Source organism: Cherax quadricarinatus, chromosome 56 (genome assembly GCF_038502225.1).
Source record: "Cherax quadricarinatus isolate ZL_2023a chromosome 56, ASM3850222v1, whole genome shotgun sequence".
Classification (NCBI taxonomy): domain Eukaryota; kingdom Metazoa; phylum Arthropoda; class Malacostraca; order Decapoda; family Parastacidae; genus Cherax; species Cherax quadricarinatus.
Window position 1 is genome coordinate 14,654,085 of NC_091347.1, and position 18,362 is coordinate 14,672,446.

At 39.5% G+C, this 18,362-nt stretch overlaps 1 protein-coding gene and 1 long non-coding RNA gene across 4 annotated transcripts in view; one reads left to right on the forward strand and one right to left on the reverse strand.

Annotated features, from left to right (window-relative positions):
• Nucleotides 1-15,769, reverse strand: part of LOC128700674 (stomatin-like protein 1) — a 69,019-nt gene extending 53,250 nt beyond the window's left edge. For both annotated transcript variants that reach the window (XM_053793967.2, XM_053793966.2), the window contains exons 1-4: nucleotides 15,636-15,769; nucleotides 13,596-13,817; nucleotides 1,915-2,192; nucleotides 1,027-1,187 (exon numbers count right to left, since the gene is read on the reverse strand). In XM_053793967.2, the coding sequence (XP_053649942.1) occupies nucleotides 1,027-1,187; nucleotides 1,915-2,192; nucleotides 13,596-13,815 (659 nt within the window). In that variant the 5' untranslated portion in view covers nucleotides 13,816-13,817; nucleotides 15,636-15,769. The remainder of the gene's footprint in view (nucleotides 1-1,026; nucleotides 1,188-1,914; nucleotides 2,193-13,595; nucleotides 13,818-15,635) is intronic.
• Nucleotides 1-18,362, forward strand: part of LOC138854372 (uncharacterized) — a 704,854-nt gene that overhangs the window by 298,513 nt on the left and 387,979 nt on the right. The gene's annotated exons all lie outside the window — the stretch shown is intronic.

Sequence of the window (18,362 nt, forward strand, 5' to 3'; positions counted from 1 at the left end):
AATTTATGATAACAATCAGATGGAGAATGTTATCCATATTTTTTAATTCCATGATATAGAAAAGTGGTACTGGAGTATACCTGGAGAGGGTCTTGGGAGTCAACCCCCTGTGGCCCGGTCTGTGACCAGGCCTCATGGTGGATCAGGACCTGATCAACCAGGTTGTTACTATTGGCCGCATGCAACCCAACGTATGAATCACAGCCCGGCTGGTCAGGTAATGACTTTAGGTGCCAGTCCAGTACCTTCTTGAAGACAGCTAAGGATCTATTGGTAATCATCCCTTATGTATGCTGGGAGGCAGGTGAACAGTCTTGGGCCCCCAACACTTACTGTGCTGTCTCTTATTGTGCTAGTGGCGCCCCTGCTTTTCATTGGGTGGATGTTGCATCGTCTGCCAAGTCTTTTGCTTTCATAGGGAGTGATTTTCGTGTGCCAGTTTGGTACTAACTTATAATATATGCATAAATTAAAATAATAATACATTTTTAAACAGTATTAAAGTACAGTAGTCCCTGGAGTTATGATGGGCTGGAGTTACAATAATTTTGAGTTACAATTTGCCCTCATAAAGGAATTTAGTTTTGAGCTGCGATGAAAATTTTGAGATACACAATTGTGCTTGAATTACACCATCTTTTCCCCTCAAGGAAGGTTCCTTGATGTTGGTGAGGGGCTCTTGATTTAGGGAATTGGATCTGTGCTCCAGTTCCCCAAATTAAGCCTGAATGCCTTCCACATCCCCCCCCCCAGGCGCTGTATAATCCTCCGGGTTTAGCGCTTCCCCCCTTGATTATAATAATAATACACCATCTTTTGTTACCAAGTCATCATGGCCCCTTAAGGGGTATGTATGCCTTGATGCTGGTAAAGGGCTCCTGATCCAAGAAACTAGAAAAGCTCTACCCTTGAATCAAATCTGATTACCACCCATTCCCTATGCACTATATGATTCATATGGGTTTAGCTCCCCCATGAATACTCAACAGTAACCAGAAAACTGGTAAATGCAATTGCAAGTCTGACCTGACAGTATTCTTGGTAAGAACATTCAGCATAACTGTTTTTCCAAATGATCGCAAGCCATGCTCGGGAGACGTAACTGAAATGGTCAGTCGTTGTACGTCACTGATCCGATACTTCACCTCACAGCCCATCTCTATTATTCCATTATCAGCTGTAATTAGCTGAAAAAAAAAATATAGTACAGTCAATCTGATTTCAGGGTTATTAAGTACTATTTGGATAGACAGTATACTAGCACTATATAGTATTAAGAAAAACTGTTATATTAAGAACTATGTACAAGTCGGCCATCACTAATCCGGCATCACTGAGACCTGTAGTGTGCCGGATTAGTGAGTTTGCTGGATTACAGAGTCGTTAGGTTAGAATACACTTAATTAACTTGGCAATAGAGAGACTGCTACATCTTCCTCATTTTCATCACTGCTTTCTCCTCCACTGGCTTGCTGCTGTGGATTTACAACCATCTGCACAACTTCTGAGTCAGTATAATGAAATTTAAAATTATGCTAACCAAAATTAGTGCTGGATTAGAGATGGCCGACCTGTATGAAGCTTTCTTTTAATTTTCTAAACATCCTCTTATTTTGACATTCTTTAAATTTAAAAGCTGTATAGTCCTTGTGGCTTAGCGCTTCTTTTTGATTATAATAATAATAGTTTAAATTTAAAAAAAATATGACATCCCTATAACGTAAGTCATCAAAAAATTTTATACACCAACCAACCAAATCCAGCTTCCTAAAATACCTCATTTATTTATATATGTAATAATATAAGACCATATAATTTGATTTAATGACAGAAAATGTGGGTTTAGCACTTGGTTTTGATTATAATAATAATGATGGAAAATAAAATTTGCTTCGCCAAATTTAATCCAATTACCTGTTGTGGAGGCACAGAGAATGCTTTGGTCCTCATGTCAACTCGTGTATGATGATCCAGCCAGGGGATTATGAACACCAAACCAGGCCCCAGTGCCCCCCGTAGTCTCCCGAGGCGAAACACAATGAGGCGTTCCCATTGGGCTATTTTCTTGAAACAGAACCACAGAGTGATGGGGAATGTAAGGGCAATAAAGAAGTAACTAAGCCATGTTACTAGTGTTGCTAGACAATTCATTATGCTCCAATTTGCAAACTTTTTCTTTTTTTGTTCATTATCTGAAATAAAAATAATATTCTCATGTTTCAGGCTACTGAATGAACATTAAATACAAAAGGCAACCTTTACACTTATAGGAAGTTAGTCATGAATCTGCTGTAGTACAATGTATGATAGGGAGGTAAAATACTCGATTATCTTGTCAAATCTGCATAGAAACTATAAACTTTTTACAAAATGCACTAAATATAAATCTACCTATGCATTATTACTCTTCTGTTCTTCAATGAAATCTTACTTCATAAGCCAGTAATTCAGACATGTGCTGTTTTCTCAAACAAGAAAATACAGATGTAATGTATTTCACTGTAATATGTTGCATCAATGATTAATTATTATAGTCAGGTTTATACAGAAAACTGCATACTTGAGATGTTCTAACAAATAGTTATATAAAATCTTGCCATGCATGTCGTAAGAGAAAAGCAAGGGGCTAGTAACCCCTTCTCCTGTATAAATTACTAAATGCCAAAAGAAGAAAAAATTTATGAAAGTTTCTTCTTTTTCGCATCACCCTGCCTTGGTGGGAGATGGCCAGTTTTAAAAAAAAAATTAATGAAAATATGAGTCTAGTTTATATAATAATGTAGCTATTCATGAGTAAGTGGAGGCAAGAAATTTTGACTTGACATCCTGTTGGAATGTGAGCAAGGTAACATTTGTGAAGGGATTCAGGGAAACTGGTTGACCAGACTTGACTCCTAGAGATCTGAAGTACAGTGCCTACTCTCTGAAAGACAGGTTGGGATGTTGCAGCTCGTAGAGCTATCTGAGCTGTAATATCAGTATGCTTCTGGCAAAACAGCAATTGGCTGAATGACAATGAATGAGTTCCACTTTCTTGGGTCACCCTACCTCAGTGGGAGACAACTGGTGCATTGAAAAATCAAATTAGAAATGTAAACACCTTACACTAGAGTACAATTTTTGTTGTTATTTACCATTTGCTTGCAGCATTTTGTAGCACAAACAAAAATTACATACAATACTACTGAATGGTAGTCAGCAGTCCATAATCTGCACTGCTGTTTTAGTGTAGTCTTTAAGCATTAGGATTAGTCTGCCCAAAATGCATTGCAAACTTGTGGCTTTTGTATTTAACAATGTTTTATTACAAGTAAACTACATTATTTTTGTACTGCATAAAAAGAAACAAATCTGAATTTGATTTTTTTTTAATTTGAATAGTCACTAAACATTAGTATTGTCCAGTGACTATAATCTGAAAATAATAGGACACATTTTGCAATTGTTTCTTTACCACAAAGACCATTTCCCACCAAGGCAGGGTAAGCCAAAGAAAGGAAACACATTGAAAATGAAAATGTTTATTTCCTTGCAAAGCTTATAATGTGTGGTTTACATATTATAAAATATTAATTACAAAGAAGGCCACTAGCATACCTAGGCATTTCAGACAGACTAATCTTACTCTATACAGTGGTACCTTGACTTAAGAGTGCCCCAACTTATGAGTTTTCTGAGTTATGAGCCATCGCTCGGTAGATTTTTTTGCTTTGAGTTGCGAGCCAAAATCCGAGTTGCAAGTGAGTTTCAGGTACGCCACCACTCGCAGGAGATACCGAGGAAATACCAGCCAGCCAGCCAGCTGCTGGCTGGCTGGCTAGCTGGTATTTCCTTTGCTTTGGCTGTCTCTATCTCCTCTCTGTATCTATCTGTCTCTGTCTATCTCTCTAACTCACAGGTACACACAAATACAGTTATACATAGTGTAAATTACTTAGGATAACCCAAAAAATTCCAGACAGTGCTATACTATGCTTGTAGAGATAGGGCATAATAAGCATGACTGGCAAGTAATACGCATTTTCACTTGTTCGGGAATCAGACGTGATGACTCTGCATCGTGTGTAATACCTGTTGGTTCATGAGCGGCTCTCTGAGACAAAGATAAGTAGAGAGACAAGAAGACAGAAACACAGGCAGACAAAAAGACAGATAAGCAGACATTGATAAATATAGACAGAGCTAGACAGAGACATAGAGACAGACAGACAGACAGAAACAGAGACAGACATGTTTGTGTGTAACAGTGAAGAGTAAAGCCAAGGCAGTGCACGATCACTGCTGCACTATCAGCAGTGGAGTGACACTCATCTTACACCATGCTTCAAGGAGTTTCATATATACTCCAAGATTTCTAAAACATTGCTGGGACCTGGCAAAAAAGGCAAAAATCATTTCTTATTTATAAAAACATTTTTCTTACTTAAAAACCTGTAAAAAAAATTTGGGTGTTTTTTGGGGGGCTGGAATGGATTAATCTCATTTCAATTAATTTCAATGAGGAAAATTTATTTGATATACGAGCAAATTGAGTTACGAGTTTGGTTGCGGAACAAATTAAACTCGTAAGTCAAGATACCACTGTACTGACACAGGTTATGGAGCAGTACATTTTAATTCACAGGATTGCCACAATGCTTATTGCCTTTGTTAATCTGTTAATTTCCATCAAGGGTGAACAACCTATAGCTCACAAGTTGCATGTGGCCCTTGCATAGTACAAGGTGGAACAACAAGTTGGATTTAATGAAAGCTCCTTTTCCACTTGTAAAGAACAATTGTTTCTTAGCCTAGCTAATACAGCGTAATTAATATTTTATAATATGTAAAAGGGAAAAGCGCTAAACGTGTAGAAGTCACACACAGCCCAGAAAATAGGTGGCAATAAAGTTTGAGCAAAGGAAGTGGAAAGTAGCTTTAATTCCTTAGAGCAAGAGCATTTCATCACCATTAAAGCATGCTCCTTGAAGGAGAGTTAATAAATACCCCAATTATAATTTATTTCCAGCTATATTTAAAAACACTGCCTTTATAACATTAGTATTTTTTGAAGAATGGCTGATAATGCATGTATTACTTTCCTGAATTATGCTAAATATGACCCTCAAAACTATTTTGTTACATATAACCAGTGTTTAAGCCTTTGAGGGTTTCGGCCGTACTAGTACGGCTTAAGACCCAGGGTTTTTGACGTACTAGTAAGTCTAAATTCTAGAGCCCTCAAATCTAGTGGGAGAAAGCTGTAGGCCTACATATGAAAGAATGGGTCTATGTGGTCAGTGTGCACAGTATAAAAAAGATCCTGCAGCGCACAGTGCATAATGAGAAAAAAAAAACTTTGATCGTTTTTTTGGAATAAAACAGCGACTTTGCACTGTATTTTCATATGGTATTTATTGTTGTATTCTAGTTTTCTTGGTCTCATTTTATAGAATGGAAGACATATTACAGAAATTCAGATGATTTTGACTGGTTTTACAATAAAAAGTACCTTGAAATTGAGCTCAAAGTAGCAGAAATGTTCGATTTTTACCAAAGTTCAAAAGTAAACAAATCATGCCAAGCATCCAATGCACGTCAACTGGTGAGTTTAATATTCTTTCGCAAGTGCGCCAATATTATTTATACCATTTTTACACTAATGCAGTAGTCTGCATAACAGTAAATCTATTTTTTGTGAGAATAAAAATTCAAAGTGGAAAGCAAAAGAATATAAGAGGGGCCTTGAGATGTGACTAATGAACAGAGGAAATGTCATTTTAGTGCCAGGAATGTCTTTCTTGTTTATTCTGAATCCTATTCGGAAATTGGCATCTTTTGAAATTTGTGTGAAATTGGCAAAATTGCTAAATTCTGACCACTGTACTGAATAGTTGAAATTGATAAATGGGCGATTTCTTGCACTCATTCGATAGAAAAAGTGGAGTTCTAGCGAAATATTCATGTTTTTTGCCGACTAGTACAGTGGAATTGGCCGAAAATGGGGCTCAAAGTGGGCAAAATCGCCGATGCGTAAACATCGCCAAGACCACTAACTTCGCGAGAGCCAAAGTTTTTCATCAAATTTCAAACTTTTGGTGTCATGATCGGGAAAAGATTCTCTATCTTTTCATAAGAGAAATTTTTTTTTATTTTTTTTAAATTTGGCCGACCCTGAGAACGAGTCTCGGAGAGGGCCTGTCGACCCTCAAAGGGTTAATGTCCAACACCAATTTGGCTTTTGTTTTCCTTCAAGAAGTTTATCTTACATGAATACTCAATACACTATATATGTGCAACATCAAGCATAAAGATATACTGTACAGTATTTAAAATCTATAGAAAACATTTATGGAATATACATATATAAGCAGTTACATAAAATCCATTTCCCACATATCAGTTTCTCAGTTTTTCTAAGGACAATTATGTTGAAAATAAAGACATAAATACTGTAATGCTACAGTTACAGTACTTTAAAAATCCCTTGCCAACCTTCAAGAAAACTACAACACACACACACACACACACACACACCCAACACCGAGCTATAGAATCCCACAGTATGCCACCAGGTCTCCCACCCTCACAGGCCCCACAAGCCAGTGTTGGAAAGGAAACTGAAGGTATAGTACACAAATGCTGATGGTATAACAAATAAGTGGGAGGAGTGGCATGAAAGAGTCAAAGAGGCATCACCGGATATCATATCTCTCAGAGAAACCAAGCTTACAGGTATGATAACAGATGCCATCTTTCCAATGGGTTACCAAATCCTGAGGAAAGACAGAGGGAAGAGGGGGGGTGGATAAGTGGCATTGCTGATCAAAAATCGCTGGAATTTTGATGAGCTGGAGAGAGGAGATAGCGGAGAAGAAAGTGATTACATAGCGGGAACGCTTCACTCTGGAGGTCCCAAGGTGGTAATAGCAGTGATGTATAACCCACCACAGAACAGCAGGAGGCCAAGGCAAGAGTACGACGAGAGCAATAGAGCGATGGTTGACACACTGGCTGCAGTGGCCAGAAAAGCTCATGCATGCAGGGCAAAGCTCCTGATCATGGGTGACTTTAACCACAAGGAGATAGATTGGAAGAACTTGGAGCCGCATGGGGGCCAAGATACATGGAGGGCTAAGATGATGGAGGTGGTACTGGAAAACTTCATGTACCAACACGTAAGGGACACTACAAGAGAGAGAGGAGAGGATGAACCAGCAAGGCTAGACTTAGTATTCACCTTCAGTAGTGCAGATATCGAGGACATCACATATGAAAGACCCCTTGGGGCCAGTGACCATGTGGTTTTAAGCTTCGAATACACAGTAGAGATACAAGTGGAGGGAGAAGCAGGAAGGCCAGGACAAATGAAGCCAAACTACAAGAAAGGGGACTACACAGGAATGAGGAACTTCCTGAACGGGGTTCATTGGGACAGAGAACTGGCAGGGAAGCCAGTTAATGAGATGATGGAATATGTAGCAACAAAATGCAAGGAGGCTGAGGAGAGGTTTGTACCCAAGGGTAACAGGAATAATGAAAAAGCCAGGATAAGCCCATGGTTTACCCAAAGGTGCAGGGAGGCAAAAACCAAGTGTGCTAGGGAATGGAAGAAATATAGAAGGCAAAGGACCCAGGAGAATAAGGAGAGCAGTCGTAGAGCCAGAAACGAATATGCACAGATAAGAAGGGAGGCCCAAAGACAATATGAAAATGACATAGCAGCGAAAGCCAAATCTGACCCGAAAATGTTGTACAGCCACATCAGGAGGAAAACAACAGTCAAGGACCAGGTAATCAGGCTAAGGAAGGAAGGAGGAGAGACGACAAGAAATGACCGTGAAGTATGTGAGGAACTCAACAAGAGATTCAAAGAAGTGTTCACAGAGGAGACAGAAGGGGCTCCAGAAAGACGGAGACGTGGGGCACACCACCATGTGCTGGACACAGTGCACACAACCGAGGAAGAAGTGAAGAGGCTTCTGAATGAGCTAGATACCTCAAAGGCAATGGGGCCAGATAACATCTCCCCATGGGTATTGAGAGAGGGAGCAGAGGCGCTATGTGTACCCCTAACAACAATATTCAATACATCTATCGAAACAAGGAGATTGCCTGAGGCATGGAAGACAACAAATGTAGTCCCAATCTTTAAAAAAGTAGACAGACATGAAGCATTAAACTACAGACCAGTGTCACTGACATGTATAGTATGCAAAATCATGGAGAAGATTATCAGGAGAAGAGTGGTGGAACACCTAGAAAGGAATGATCTCATCAACCGCAGCCAACATGGTTTCAGGGACGAGAAATCCTGTATCACAAACCTACTGGAGTTCTATGACATGGTGACAGCAGTAAGACAAGAAAGAGAGGGGTGGGTGGATTGCATATTCTTGGACTGCAAGAAGGCGTTTGACACAGTTCCACACAAGAGATTGGTGCAAAAACTGGAGGACCAAGCAGGGATAACAGGGAAGGCACTACAATGGATCAGGGAATACTTGTCAGGAAGACAGCAGTGAGTCATGGTACGTGGCGAGGTGTCAGCGTGGGCACCTGTGACCAGCAGGGTCCCACAGGGGTCAGTCCTAGGACCAGTGCTGTTTCTGGTATTTGTGAACGACATGACGGAAGGAATAGATTCTGAGGTGTCCCTGTTTGCAGATGACGTGAAGTTGATGAGAAGAATTCACTCGATCGAAGACCAGGCAGAACTACAAAGGGATCTGGACAGGCTGCAGACCTGGTCCAGCAATTGGCTCCTTGAGTTCAATCCCACCAAGTACAAAGTCAGGAAGATTGGGGAAGGGCAAAGAAGACCGCAGATGGAGTACAGTCTAGGGGGCCAGAGACTACAAACCTCACTCAAGGAAAAAGATCTTGGGGTGAGTATAACACCAGGCACATCTCCTGAAGCGCACATCAATCAAATAACTGCTGCAGCATATGGGCGCCTAGCAAACCTCAGAACAGCATTCCGACATCTTAATAAGGAATCGTTCAGGACCCTGTACACCGTGTACGTTAGGCCCATATTGGAGTATGCGGCACCAGTTTGGAACCCACACCTAGCCAAGCATGTAAAGAAACTAGAGAAAGTGCAAAGGTTTGCAACAAGACTAGTCCCAGAGCTAAGAGGTATGTCCTACGAGGAGAGGTTAAGGGAAATCAACCTGACAACACTAGAGGACAGGAGAGATAGGGGAGACATGATAACGACATACAAAATACTGAGAGGAATTGACAAGGTGGACAAAGACAGGATGTTCCAGAGATTGGACACAGTAACAAGGGGACACAGTTGGAAGTTGAAGACACAGATGAATCACAGGGATGTTAGGAAGTATTTCTTCAGCCACAGAATAGTCAGTAAGTGGAATAGTTTGGGAAGCGATGTAGTGGAGGCAGGATCCATACATAGCTTTAAGCAGAGGTATGATAAAGCTCACGGTTCAGAGAGAGTGACCTAGTAGCGATCAGTGAAGAGGCGGGGCCAGGAGCTCGGACTCGACCCCCGCAACCTCAACTAGGTGAGTACAACTAGGTGAGTACACACACACACACACTCAACTAATACTAAACATTCTAAATAAAAGCATAACACACATGGCTAATATGACATATTCTAAATATTACAGATGTTTAATCTAAGAAAAACACTAATGGTACAGTACAGTGGACCCTCGGTTATCGGCCGTTCCATTTATCGGCCAACTCGGTTATCGGCCGGGTTTTCAGCTCCTGGTTAGCGGCCGATATTTCGCCTATCAGCCATATGGTACCCATCAGCCCACTGCTTGCATGTCAGTCTGGCTTTGTCTCTGGGTGAGTGAGGAAGCTTCTGCTCATTCATCCAAACATTTCGCTATAACTCATTGATTTTCATGCTTATCGATTAAGTGCAACTGGGAAATAAGTAACCATGGCCCCAAAGAAAGTTCCTAGTAAAGTTCCTTTGGTAAAGAAAGTGAGAAACACGATGGAATTTAAGAAAGAAGTTGTTGAAAGTATGAGAGTGGTGTATGGGTCCTAGAACTTGCCAGGATGTATGGGAAAAGCAAATCAACAATCACTTCTATCATGGCAAAGAAAGAACAAATCAAGGAAGCTGATGTGGCGAAAGAATAAATGTGCTAACCAAACAAATGTCACCGATAATGGAAGATATGGAGAAGTTGTTGGTTTTGTGAATTGCCGAAAAGCAATTAGCGGGAGATAGTGTTGCGGAGTCGATGATTTGTGAGAAGGCAAGGCAGTTGCATGCTGATCTTGTAAAGAAAATGCCTGGAACAAGTGCTGCTGTTAGTGAATTTAGGGCCAGCAAAGGCAGGTTTGAGAGATTTAAGCGTAGTGGCATACACAGTGTGGTAAGGCATGGGGAGGCTTCAAGTTCTGACAAATGTGTGGCTGAAAAATTTGTGCAGGAATTCAAGGGGTATGTAGAAGATGAAGGATTCCTCCCCCCAACAAGTGTTCAATTGTGACAAAACAGGCCTCTTTTGGAAGAAAATGCCAAAGAAGACCTACATTATGCAGGAGGAAAAAGCACTGCCAGGACACAAGCCTATGAAAGACAGGCTTATTCTTTTGTTCTGTGCTAACATTAGTGGGGATTTCAGAGTGAAGCCTTTACTGGTGTATCACTCTGAAAATCCCAGTGTTCAAGAAAAACAATGTCGTCAAGAATAGTTGTGTGTGATGTGGAACGCTAATAATAAGGCATGGGTCACAAGGCACATTTTCAAAGAATGGGTCAATGATGTGCTTGGCCTCAGTGTGAAAAAATACCTCCTGGAAAAGAAATTGCCACTTAAGTGCCTCCTGGTACTGAAAAATGCTCCTGCTCATCCTCCAGACTTGGAAGCCCAATTGTTTAGGGATTTCTGTTTTATAACAGTGAAGTTCTTGCCTCCTAACATCACTCCTCTCATCCAGCCCATGGACCAGCAGGTTATTTCTAACTTCAAAACACTCTACACAAAAGCAGTGTTTCAAAGGTGATTTGAAGTGACCTCGGACACTCGTTTGACCCTAAGAGATTTCTGGAGAAATCACTTCAGTATCCTCCATTGCATAAGCCTTACAGGTAAGGCTTGGCAGGGAGTGACTTCCAGGACTCTGAACTCTGCTTGGAGAAAACTGTGGTAAGCTTGTGTCCAAGAGAGGGATTTTGAAGGGTTTGGGGCTGACCCTGAGGACCCTACGCCTGTTGTGCAATCTATTGTGGCACTGGGGAAGTCCATGGGGTTGGATGTGAGTGGCAAGGATGTGGAAGAGTTGGTGGAGGACTACAGGGAAGAGCTAACCACTGAAGAGCTGCAAGACCTTTAACTGGAACAGCAACAGCCTGCAGCTGAGGAAATTGCTTCAGAGGAGGAGGAAGAGAGAGGGGAGAAGGTGCCGGCTTCAGTGATTAAGAACGTGTGTGCAAAGTTGAATGAGTTGCAAAGGTTTGTTGAAAAGTACCACCCTGACCAAGCTGAAACAAGCCATATCTGCAACATGTTCAGTGACAAAACCTTGTCCCACTTCAGGGAAATCTTAGAGATGCCAGAAACAGAGCACTCTGGACAGTTTTGCGTGTCAGGGGTCCAGTGACTCTCAAGCTGGTCCTAGTGGCATTAAAAGACAAAGAAGGGAAGCCCTTATGGAGGGGGATTCTCCTTCCAAACAACCCCAACTTCCTCTCTCCTCTGCCCTATCATCCATAAGCCAAAGAGTCTTCAATAAAGGTATGTAATAGTGATTTAATTGTTCATGTATTTATTTTATGTAGTTCTCATTGTTTTGTGTATGTAAAACTATAATTAATCTTTAAAAAATTTATTTTTTTGTGAATATTTTTTGGTGTCTGGAACGGATTAATTGTATTTACATTAATTCTTATGGGAAATATTATTTCGGTTTTCGGCCATTTCGGTTTTAGGCCGACCTTCTGGAACGGATTACGGCCGATAACTGAGGGTCCACTGTATTCAAAAGATGGAAGAATATATAAAGAACGGACAATTTAAGTTAGTGAAGTCTGTTTTAAGAATATCATATGTCCAGCACAATGCAAGACAAAGAAATCATGTGATTGTCATATCCAGATGATAGGGTTAATTTTATAAATACATTCACATATTCAGTTACACTGATAAAGTCCCACAGTAGGACTCCAAATACCTGACACTTGATATTTGAGTAGCTTCATAAATTTGGGTTTTTCCTACAAGTGAGGTCAGACCCAGGAATATTGTTTAATACTGTATATTAACGAGCATACTTTCATTTTTCTTATAATGTCACCCTGCCTTGATGGGAGATGACTGGTGCGTTAAAAAAAAAATTCATGCAAGATAGTGCAGTAAGATTAAATTTAGTACTTGACAAAAAATCATTGATTACCTGCCTACAGCACCTGTTTGTTTTGACTGATACTGTATTGCTTTAATCATCAAAATAATCCTGGTTTCTGTAAGCCAAATCTGCATCAGTTGACTATTTTTTACCACTAATTTATCTAATTCCACACTTAAACACGCGTAGCCATCCCATGAGAAGGTGCATAACTACTGATTATTGCTGTATTACATTCAAGGGGTTAGTTCTAGACCCACAGGGATTGTACAGAGCCTTGGCAACAAGGGGGCAATCAGGTTCAATCCAAGGAAAAGGAGGATAAGTCCAAATGCTTGGATTAAAAGCCCCTCATTGGCAGCAAGGCTCACAGAGGGAGTACCTGATTATTGTATGCCATTTTATTGTGGAATTTTATTTATTTTTTTCACATATTACATCACTACTTAACAGACATTTGTAGCCTCTCCCTAAACAATGCAAATAAAACCATGTCTAACTCTAAATTTAGGCTTGTGGATATATTTCCTTTGCTGCAGAGCCTTCTCTGAACAAAATTCTGGATAGAACTTGTACAATTAATATTCCTAAGTAACTGTATGAAGCATGGTTAATCCAACATTATATTATATTCATTCATAAAATTCTTAAGATTCTCGTCTCTATACACACATTAATAGTGTGTATCTACTTACTGTTTAACATTAGTGGAAACTCACTTTCTCAGTAAATGCTACACTATCCTGTTCAAAAGCAATTTTGAGGATAGTCAAAATTGGTTTAAAAGGCACACCAACATAAAAAATGCCAAAACAAGTTCAGCATAAGCAACTTCAGCCCAGCAGAACAAAGCAAAGCGGCAATGTCCACCACTGCCAATATTTGTCTGGAGTAAGAAGCTTCATGAAAATTTTTCAGGGCAGTTTGGCATTTCAGTTACTTGGATATATCTTCAGAGGAGAATTTTGGAACAATTTTGCAAACTTGGAATTTGTGTAAATATGGATTTTCGATATTTGGAGTCTTATTGTGCCTAGTTCACATACACAACAGCATAATTATGAGTTAAGCACCCTACCTTGACTTAAATGCATAAGTATCAGGACAATCTAGCCTTGTAAAAATAATCTAGAGCCATATTTCAAGCTTAAAATTATCACTGAATATGACGAAGTACCTACCAGAAAAAAAATGAAGGCTGCCAAAGAAGAGGGAAGCTACAACATAATAAGGCAACTAGAGACGCAACATAAATCGATGCCTCTACAAACCCTTCTCCCCAAGATTGAGGGAAACTGAGTGACCCCTGTGGCCATAGCCATAGTCGAATGCAGACTGGTACTGACTGGAAGGTTTGCTGTAGTCAAATGCTGATTTGTAGCTGAATGCTGAATTGTAATCAAAGGCTCCTGTGACCCTTGACTGAGTAATATCTTCGGTCTCTTTTGGCTCATCCATGGGAACCAAGCTGTATTTTGCGAAAGACACCATATCTGGAAACAGAATCCAGCGAGATTTGATGTTAAAAAATATGCTGTAGAACATTTTCTTGCATGAAGGAATAAAAGAAAGGCATTGTCTGTCAAGGATACATTTTCTGTAATAATCATTGAAGGTATGCCTGAGAAATTAAAAAAAAAAAACATTAACATAGGCACATTATATAAAAAAAATGATCCGCTAAACATTATTCTAGAGTTTTCTACAAGTTTGGTGTTGTGGCATGTTTACATAATGCACATCACTTAATAGCACTTTCATATATAACCTAAGTTAAAACAAACCCAATCTAGACTTGTATATATCTATGAAGTCTTGCTGTGTCTTGAGGTTAAAAGATAAATCACTTTAGGTGTAACTGAAAGATCAGGTTTGTACCAGCCTAAGTAAAATTCTATATCTTAACAGAATTAATTTGCCAGATGCAATTTCACATGGGTAATATTGCCCTGCATAACCTTTTTGACCTTTACCAAATCTATCTTAAAAACTTTTTAAAGCTTTTATACTATTTACATGACAGTATTTTGGCCTTGAAAGCTTGCAGAGAAAATTTATCTTGTCTACATTTATATTAATTTGCTCTTCACTTACAAATGGGCATTACAGCTACTCCAAAAGATTCTTAAGTGTATGTCTGATCAAATGGTCTTTGCATAAAATAATTTTTTTTTCAGCACAACCCAGAAGCTTTTGCCTCTTTAGGAAGATGGTGGCATTTACAATTGTACGCTTCATCAAATGTTCTTTGATAAAATCATCTAAATCAGCATAACCCAAGTATTATATATTTACCCTACCAGTAACAATGCCTTCACTTCCTACACCTCATATAACTCCAGTATATAAGCACCCTTCCTGTGCTTTAGATTCAAGACTACAGTGCTCAACACCTGCTCCTAGGCTGAGGGACTGATTAACCCGTCTAATAGATTATTATTATTATTGTAATCAAGGGGGAAGCGCTAAACCCATAGGATTATACAGCGCCCAGGGGGGGGATGTGGAAGGCATTCAGGCTTAATTCGGGGAACTGGAGCACAGATCCAATTCCCTAAATCAAGAGCCCCTCACCAACATCAAGGAACCTTCCATGAGGGGCCCGTCTAATAGTCTTCTGTGAATAGCTAATTCTGCGAGGTTAGGGGACTGATTTCCTCCTATTCTGCAGTCTTCCGTTTATGTCTTGTGTTGTACTGATAGTCACGATACCCAGATGGAATTAAGTACCTTTGACGTTTTTGAGTTATCCTAGGTAATTGACACACTTCTTAAACTATGTGACTTTGTCAATGGTCCAAGTCGGACCGAAACGTCGTCGTAAGCTTCTGTCTTTTATGTGCGGGTTATTTGTGTATCGTTCCAGTCACGGTATTGTGCCTTTTTGTTATTTATGTACTTATGTGTACCTGTCAGTATTGCACACCACTGATATATTAAGAGATAAATTTATATTTTATTAACTTTATTCAGAAAATTACAGACAATATAATAAAAATTAAATACAATGGTTCTGAAAGTATTAATATATTAATATTAACCAGAGATAACGCACGAGTCAGATTATATAATAAAAAGTTAGTATTGCCATTAATAATTGACCAGCGAAGCATTAATCATAAGATATTTTCTTTAGTGAAGCTCTGGGGGCAATATAATTAAAATTAACCTAATAAATATAAGTTAAACTATAAATTACAATGGAGTCTTTATTAGACGTCCAGCATCTCAAGATGTGGGAAAAAAAAAAAATCCTGTAAACTCGTTTTGAGGCGAAATTGTCGGTTTACAAACCAAACAAGCAAACGTGCCTTCATCTGTTTGTGCTGTTATATCCCCTAAATATCTCTGTAAATAAAAGGGCACTTGTAACGGTGGGAAATAACGGAGACACTGTTGAAAAACGTCCCCAGACGTCCCACTCTCTGCTCTTCGATCCCGTCGTCTGCTGCGCGTCGTCTGCTCCAAAACATTTATCCGAATCACAAAACGTACTCTGTGTATTTATTTATTTGTGTGTTTTAAATAATGCTTATAAATTTTTAGTTTAAATAATTACCTCTAGTAACTTTATATCCATTGTTTATTTTAAGTTTTGTTATATATAGTGGTGTTATTTATCGAGGAGAGGTAAAGGAAGAGTTCTGGTAAATGAAGCCTCTATAGGAATCGGATACATTGCAGGTGGAGGTGCCCAAATGTGTTATTTAACACTAGAGATGCAAGTTATTATTACATAATTTGCATGTGGGTCATTGTTTAGAGTATATTACGAACACTGGACATCACATGTTGAGAAAATATTGTGAAACAATAATCTAAGATGTATTAAAGCCGTGGCCTGCTAGTCAAGGAAGGTTCCTTGATGTTGGTGAGGGGCTCTTGATTTAGGGAATTGGATCTGTGCTCCAGTTCCCCGAATTAAGCCTGAATGCCTTCCACATATCCCCCCCCAGGCGCTGTATAAAGCGGATTATAATAATAATAATTACTTATGCTAGGTGAATTGTTTAAAGTAATTCAGTGTCTGTATTTCATATTTAGTTGTGTAGCAGGTAACTTTGTGAGAGAATCTAGCAATGGAAATAAGTCACATTGTTTGACTTTATTGGGTTAGCCAAGGATAATATTTTATAATGTATTGTTAATGTGCGTCTATAACGTGTTATCAAGACCACTGTAAAACTTTTAATGTCAAATAAAAATTAACTACTATAAATGACACGTCTTCTAATAATAACACACGTGTTTATGGAGCACTGTAGTTTACCTGGAGGTAAACTACAGACCAGAAACAAAAACTGAGGCACCATTTCTCTTTTTGGCCACTTGTACATGACATTAAACTGACCCTTATTAAAGGGCTTTCTCTTTCTGGTTTTCAGTAAGATAATTGATTCGTACACTTAAACTGCAGTTATTTCTATGGAGAAGCGATAATTCCATAGAGGCCGTAAAGACCCTGGGGAACAGGGAAAGTAATTAGACTTGATGCAAGGAGGGTCAGCTGCAGTTCTTTTGATCAAGAGCTTTTCAGGGGTATCAAGTCACCTCCTATTAAAAGTGGTACACGTGTAAAAGACGTCTTTATTTGGGTCAGTGACCCTGGAAAAATTCAGATTCAGGGAAGATATAGGAAAGCACTGGTTTGGTAATAGAGTTGTGGATGAGTGAAACAAATTCCCCGAGTATAGTTATAGAGACTGAAACGTTGTGTGGTTTTAAAAATAGGACTTGGACCTGCCTCTCATGGGCCAGTAGGCCTGCTACAGTGCTCCTTCTTATGTTTTATAAGCCAAGCATTGCGTCTTCCTCTGACTTTTTTTTTTTTTTTTGTCTTGTTTTTGTTAGGTCCTAACCCAGGATGCAACCCCCCAACGGAGAAGATAAAGATATAGTCCGGGTTATTAACCCGGAGGATTAGTAACCTAGGGTTACCCCCTTAAAGTTAGTTCATCATCGAGGTCTGTGTCTTCAGTCGAAGTCCTTGAACCTTCTTCCTCTTCTGTTGTCCTTGCCTCGTGCAGGAAGCAGGGGCTCTCTCCACTACCAGTCTCCCTGCGATCCCCGTCGGAGAGTAGAATTTAAACCACCATGATCCGCAAGAGAGATGATGTTACCCTCCAGCCAGAGGGCCCAAGAAAGAAGACAGAAGAAAGATGATGAACGACACCCCCAACCCGGGGGCCACCACCGGTGTGGAAAATACTGTATATATTTTCCAGAAATTCAGTATTTATATGTAAATAGATGGCCATACTGTATTTAATAATATTTATGTCATAGAAAACGGAAAGCCTGCGTCTGCGCAGACGGGACTCGTCATCTTGGTTTTGAATTGGATACAACGTTAATATAATGGGAAGAATTTTTCGTGTTCTAGAGGTTAAAATTGGATTGACACCTCTCAAATAGGAGGCGAAATTGTTGGATGTGCATTCCTGCATAACTTGAGATATCAGACGACTGGACAAGACAGCTCCATGAACCTCAGATAAGCTCTCTAGATTTGTGTATAATTCTGGCCAGTGTTTTCATAAATTTAGTTAGTGAGGTTTTTCTGAGTATGATACAACTTAATATCCAGTCAAATTGGTGAGTGATATTAAGATATATTTTCCTTCTGTTATGTAATTGTGTATATATATAACCATTTATTATTTTTAATATACAGTCCACGAATTTATATATTTACCAGCATTCCTGGTGATACAAATCAATTATGATTAATAGGTCCAGAGCAACTTGTGGATATGACAGTGGTAGGTATCGAAGGGGGACATTTTTTGCGACCTTTATTACACAGCATCACAAGCCAGCACTATCCCAAACAATGCTAAAAGTCTATCAGTACTTAACTACAACATCAGGTCCTTAAGCAAACACTATGATGACCTCCTGGCACTCCTTGAATCACTAAAGACACCTTTCTCCTGCATTATTCTTACCGAGACCTGGCTTAAGCAGGACACAATAGATATCTACCCTCTACCAGGATACACAGCAATTCACAACTGCAGACCAAACCAAGTTGGGGG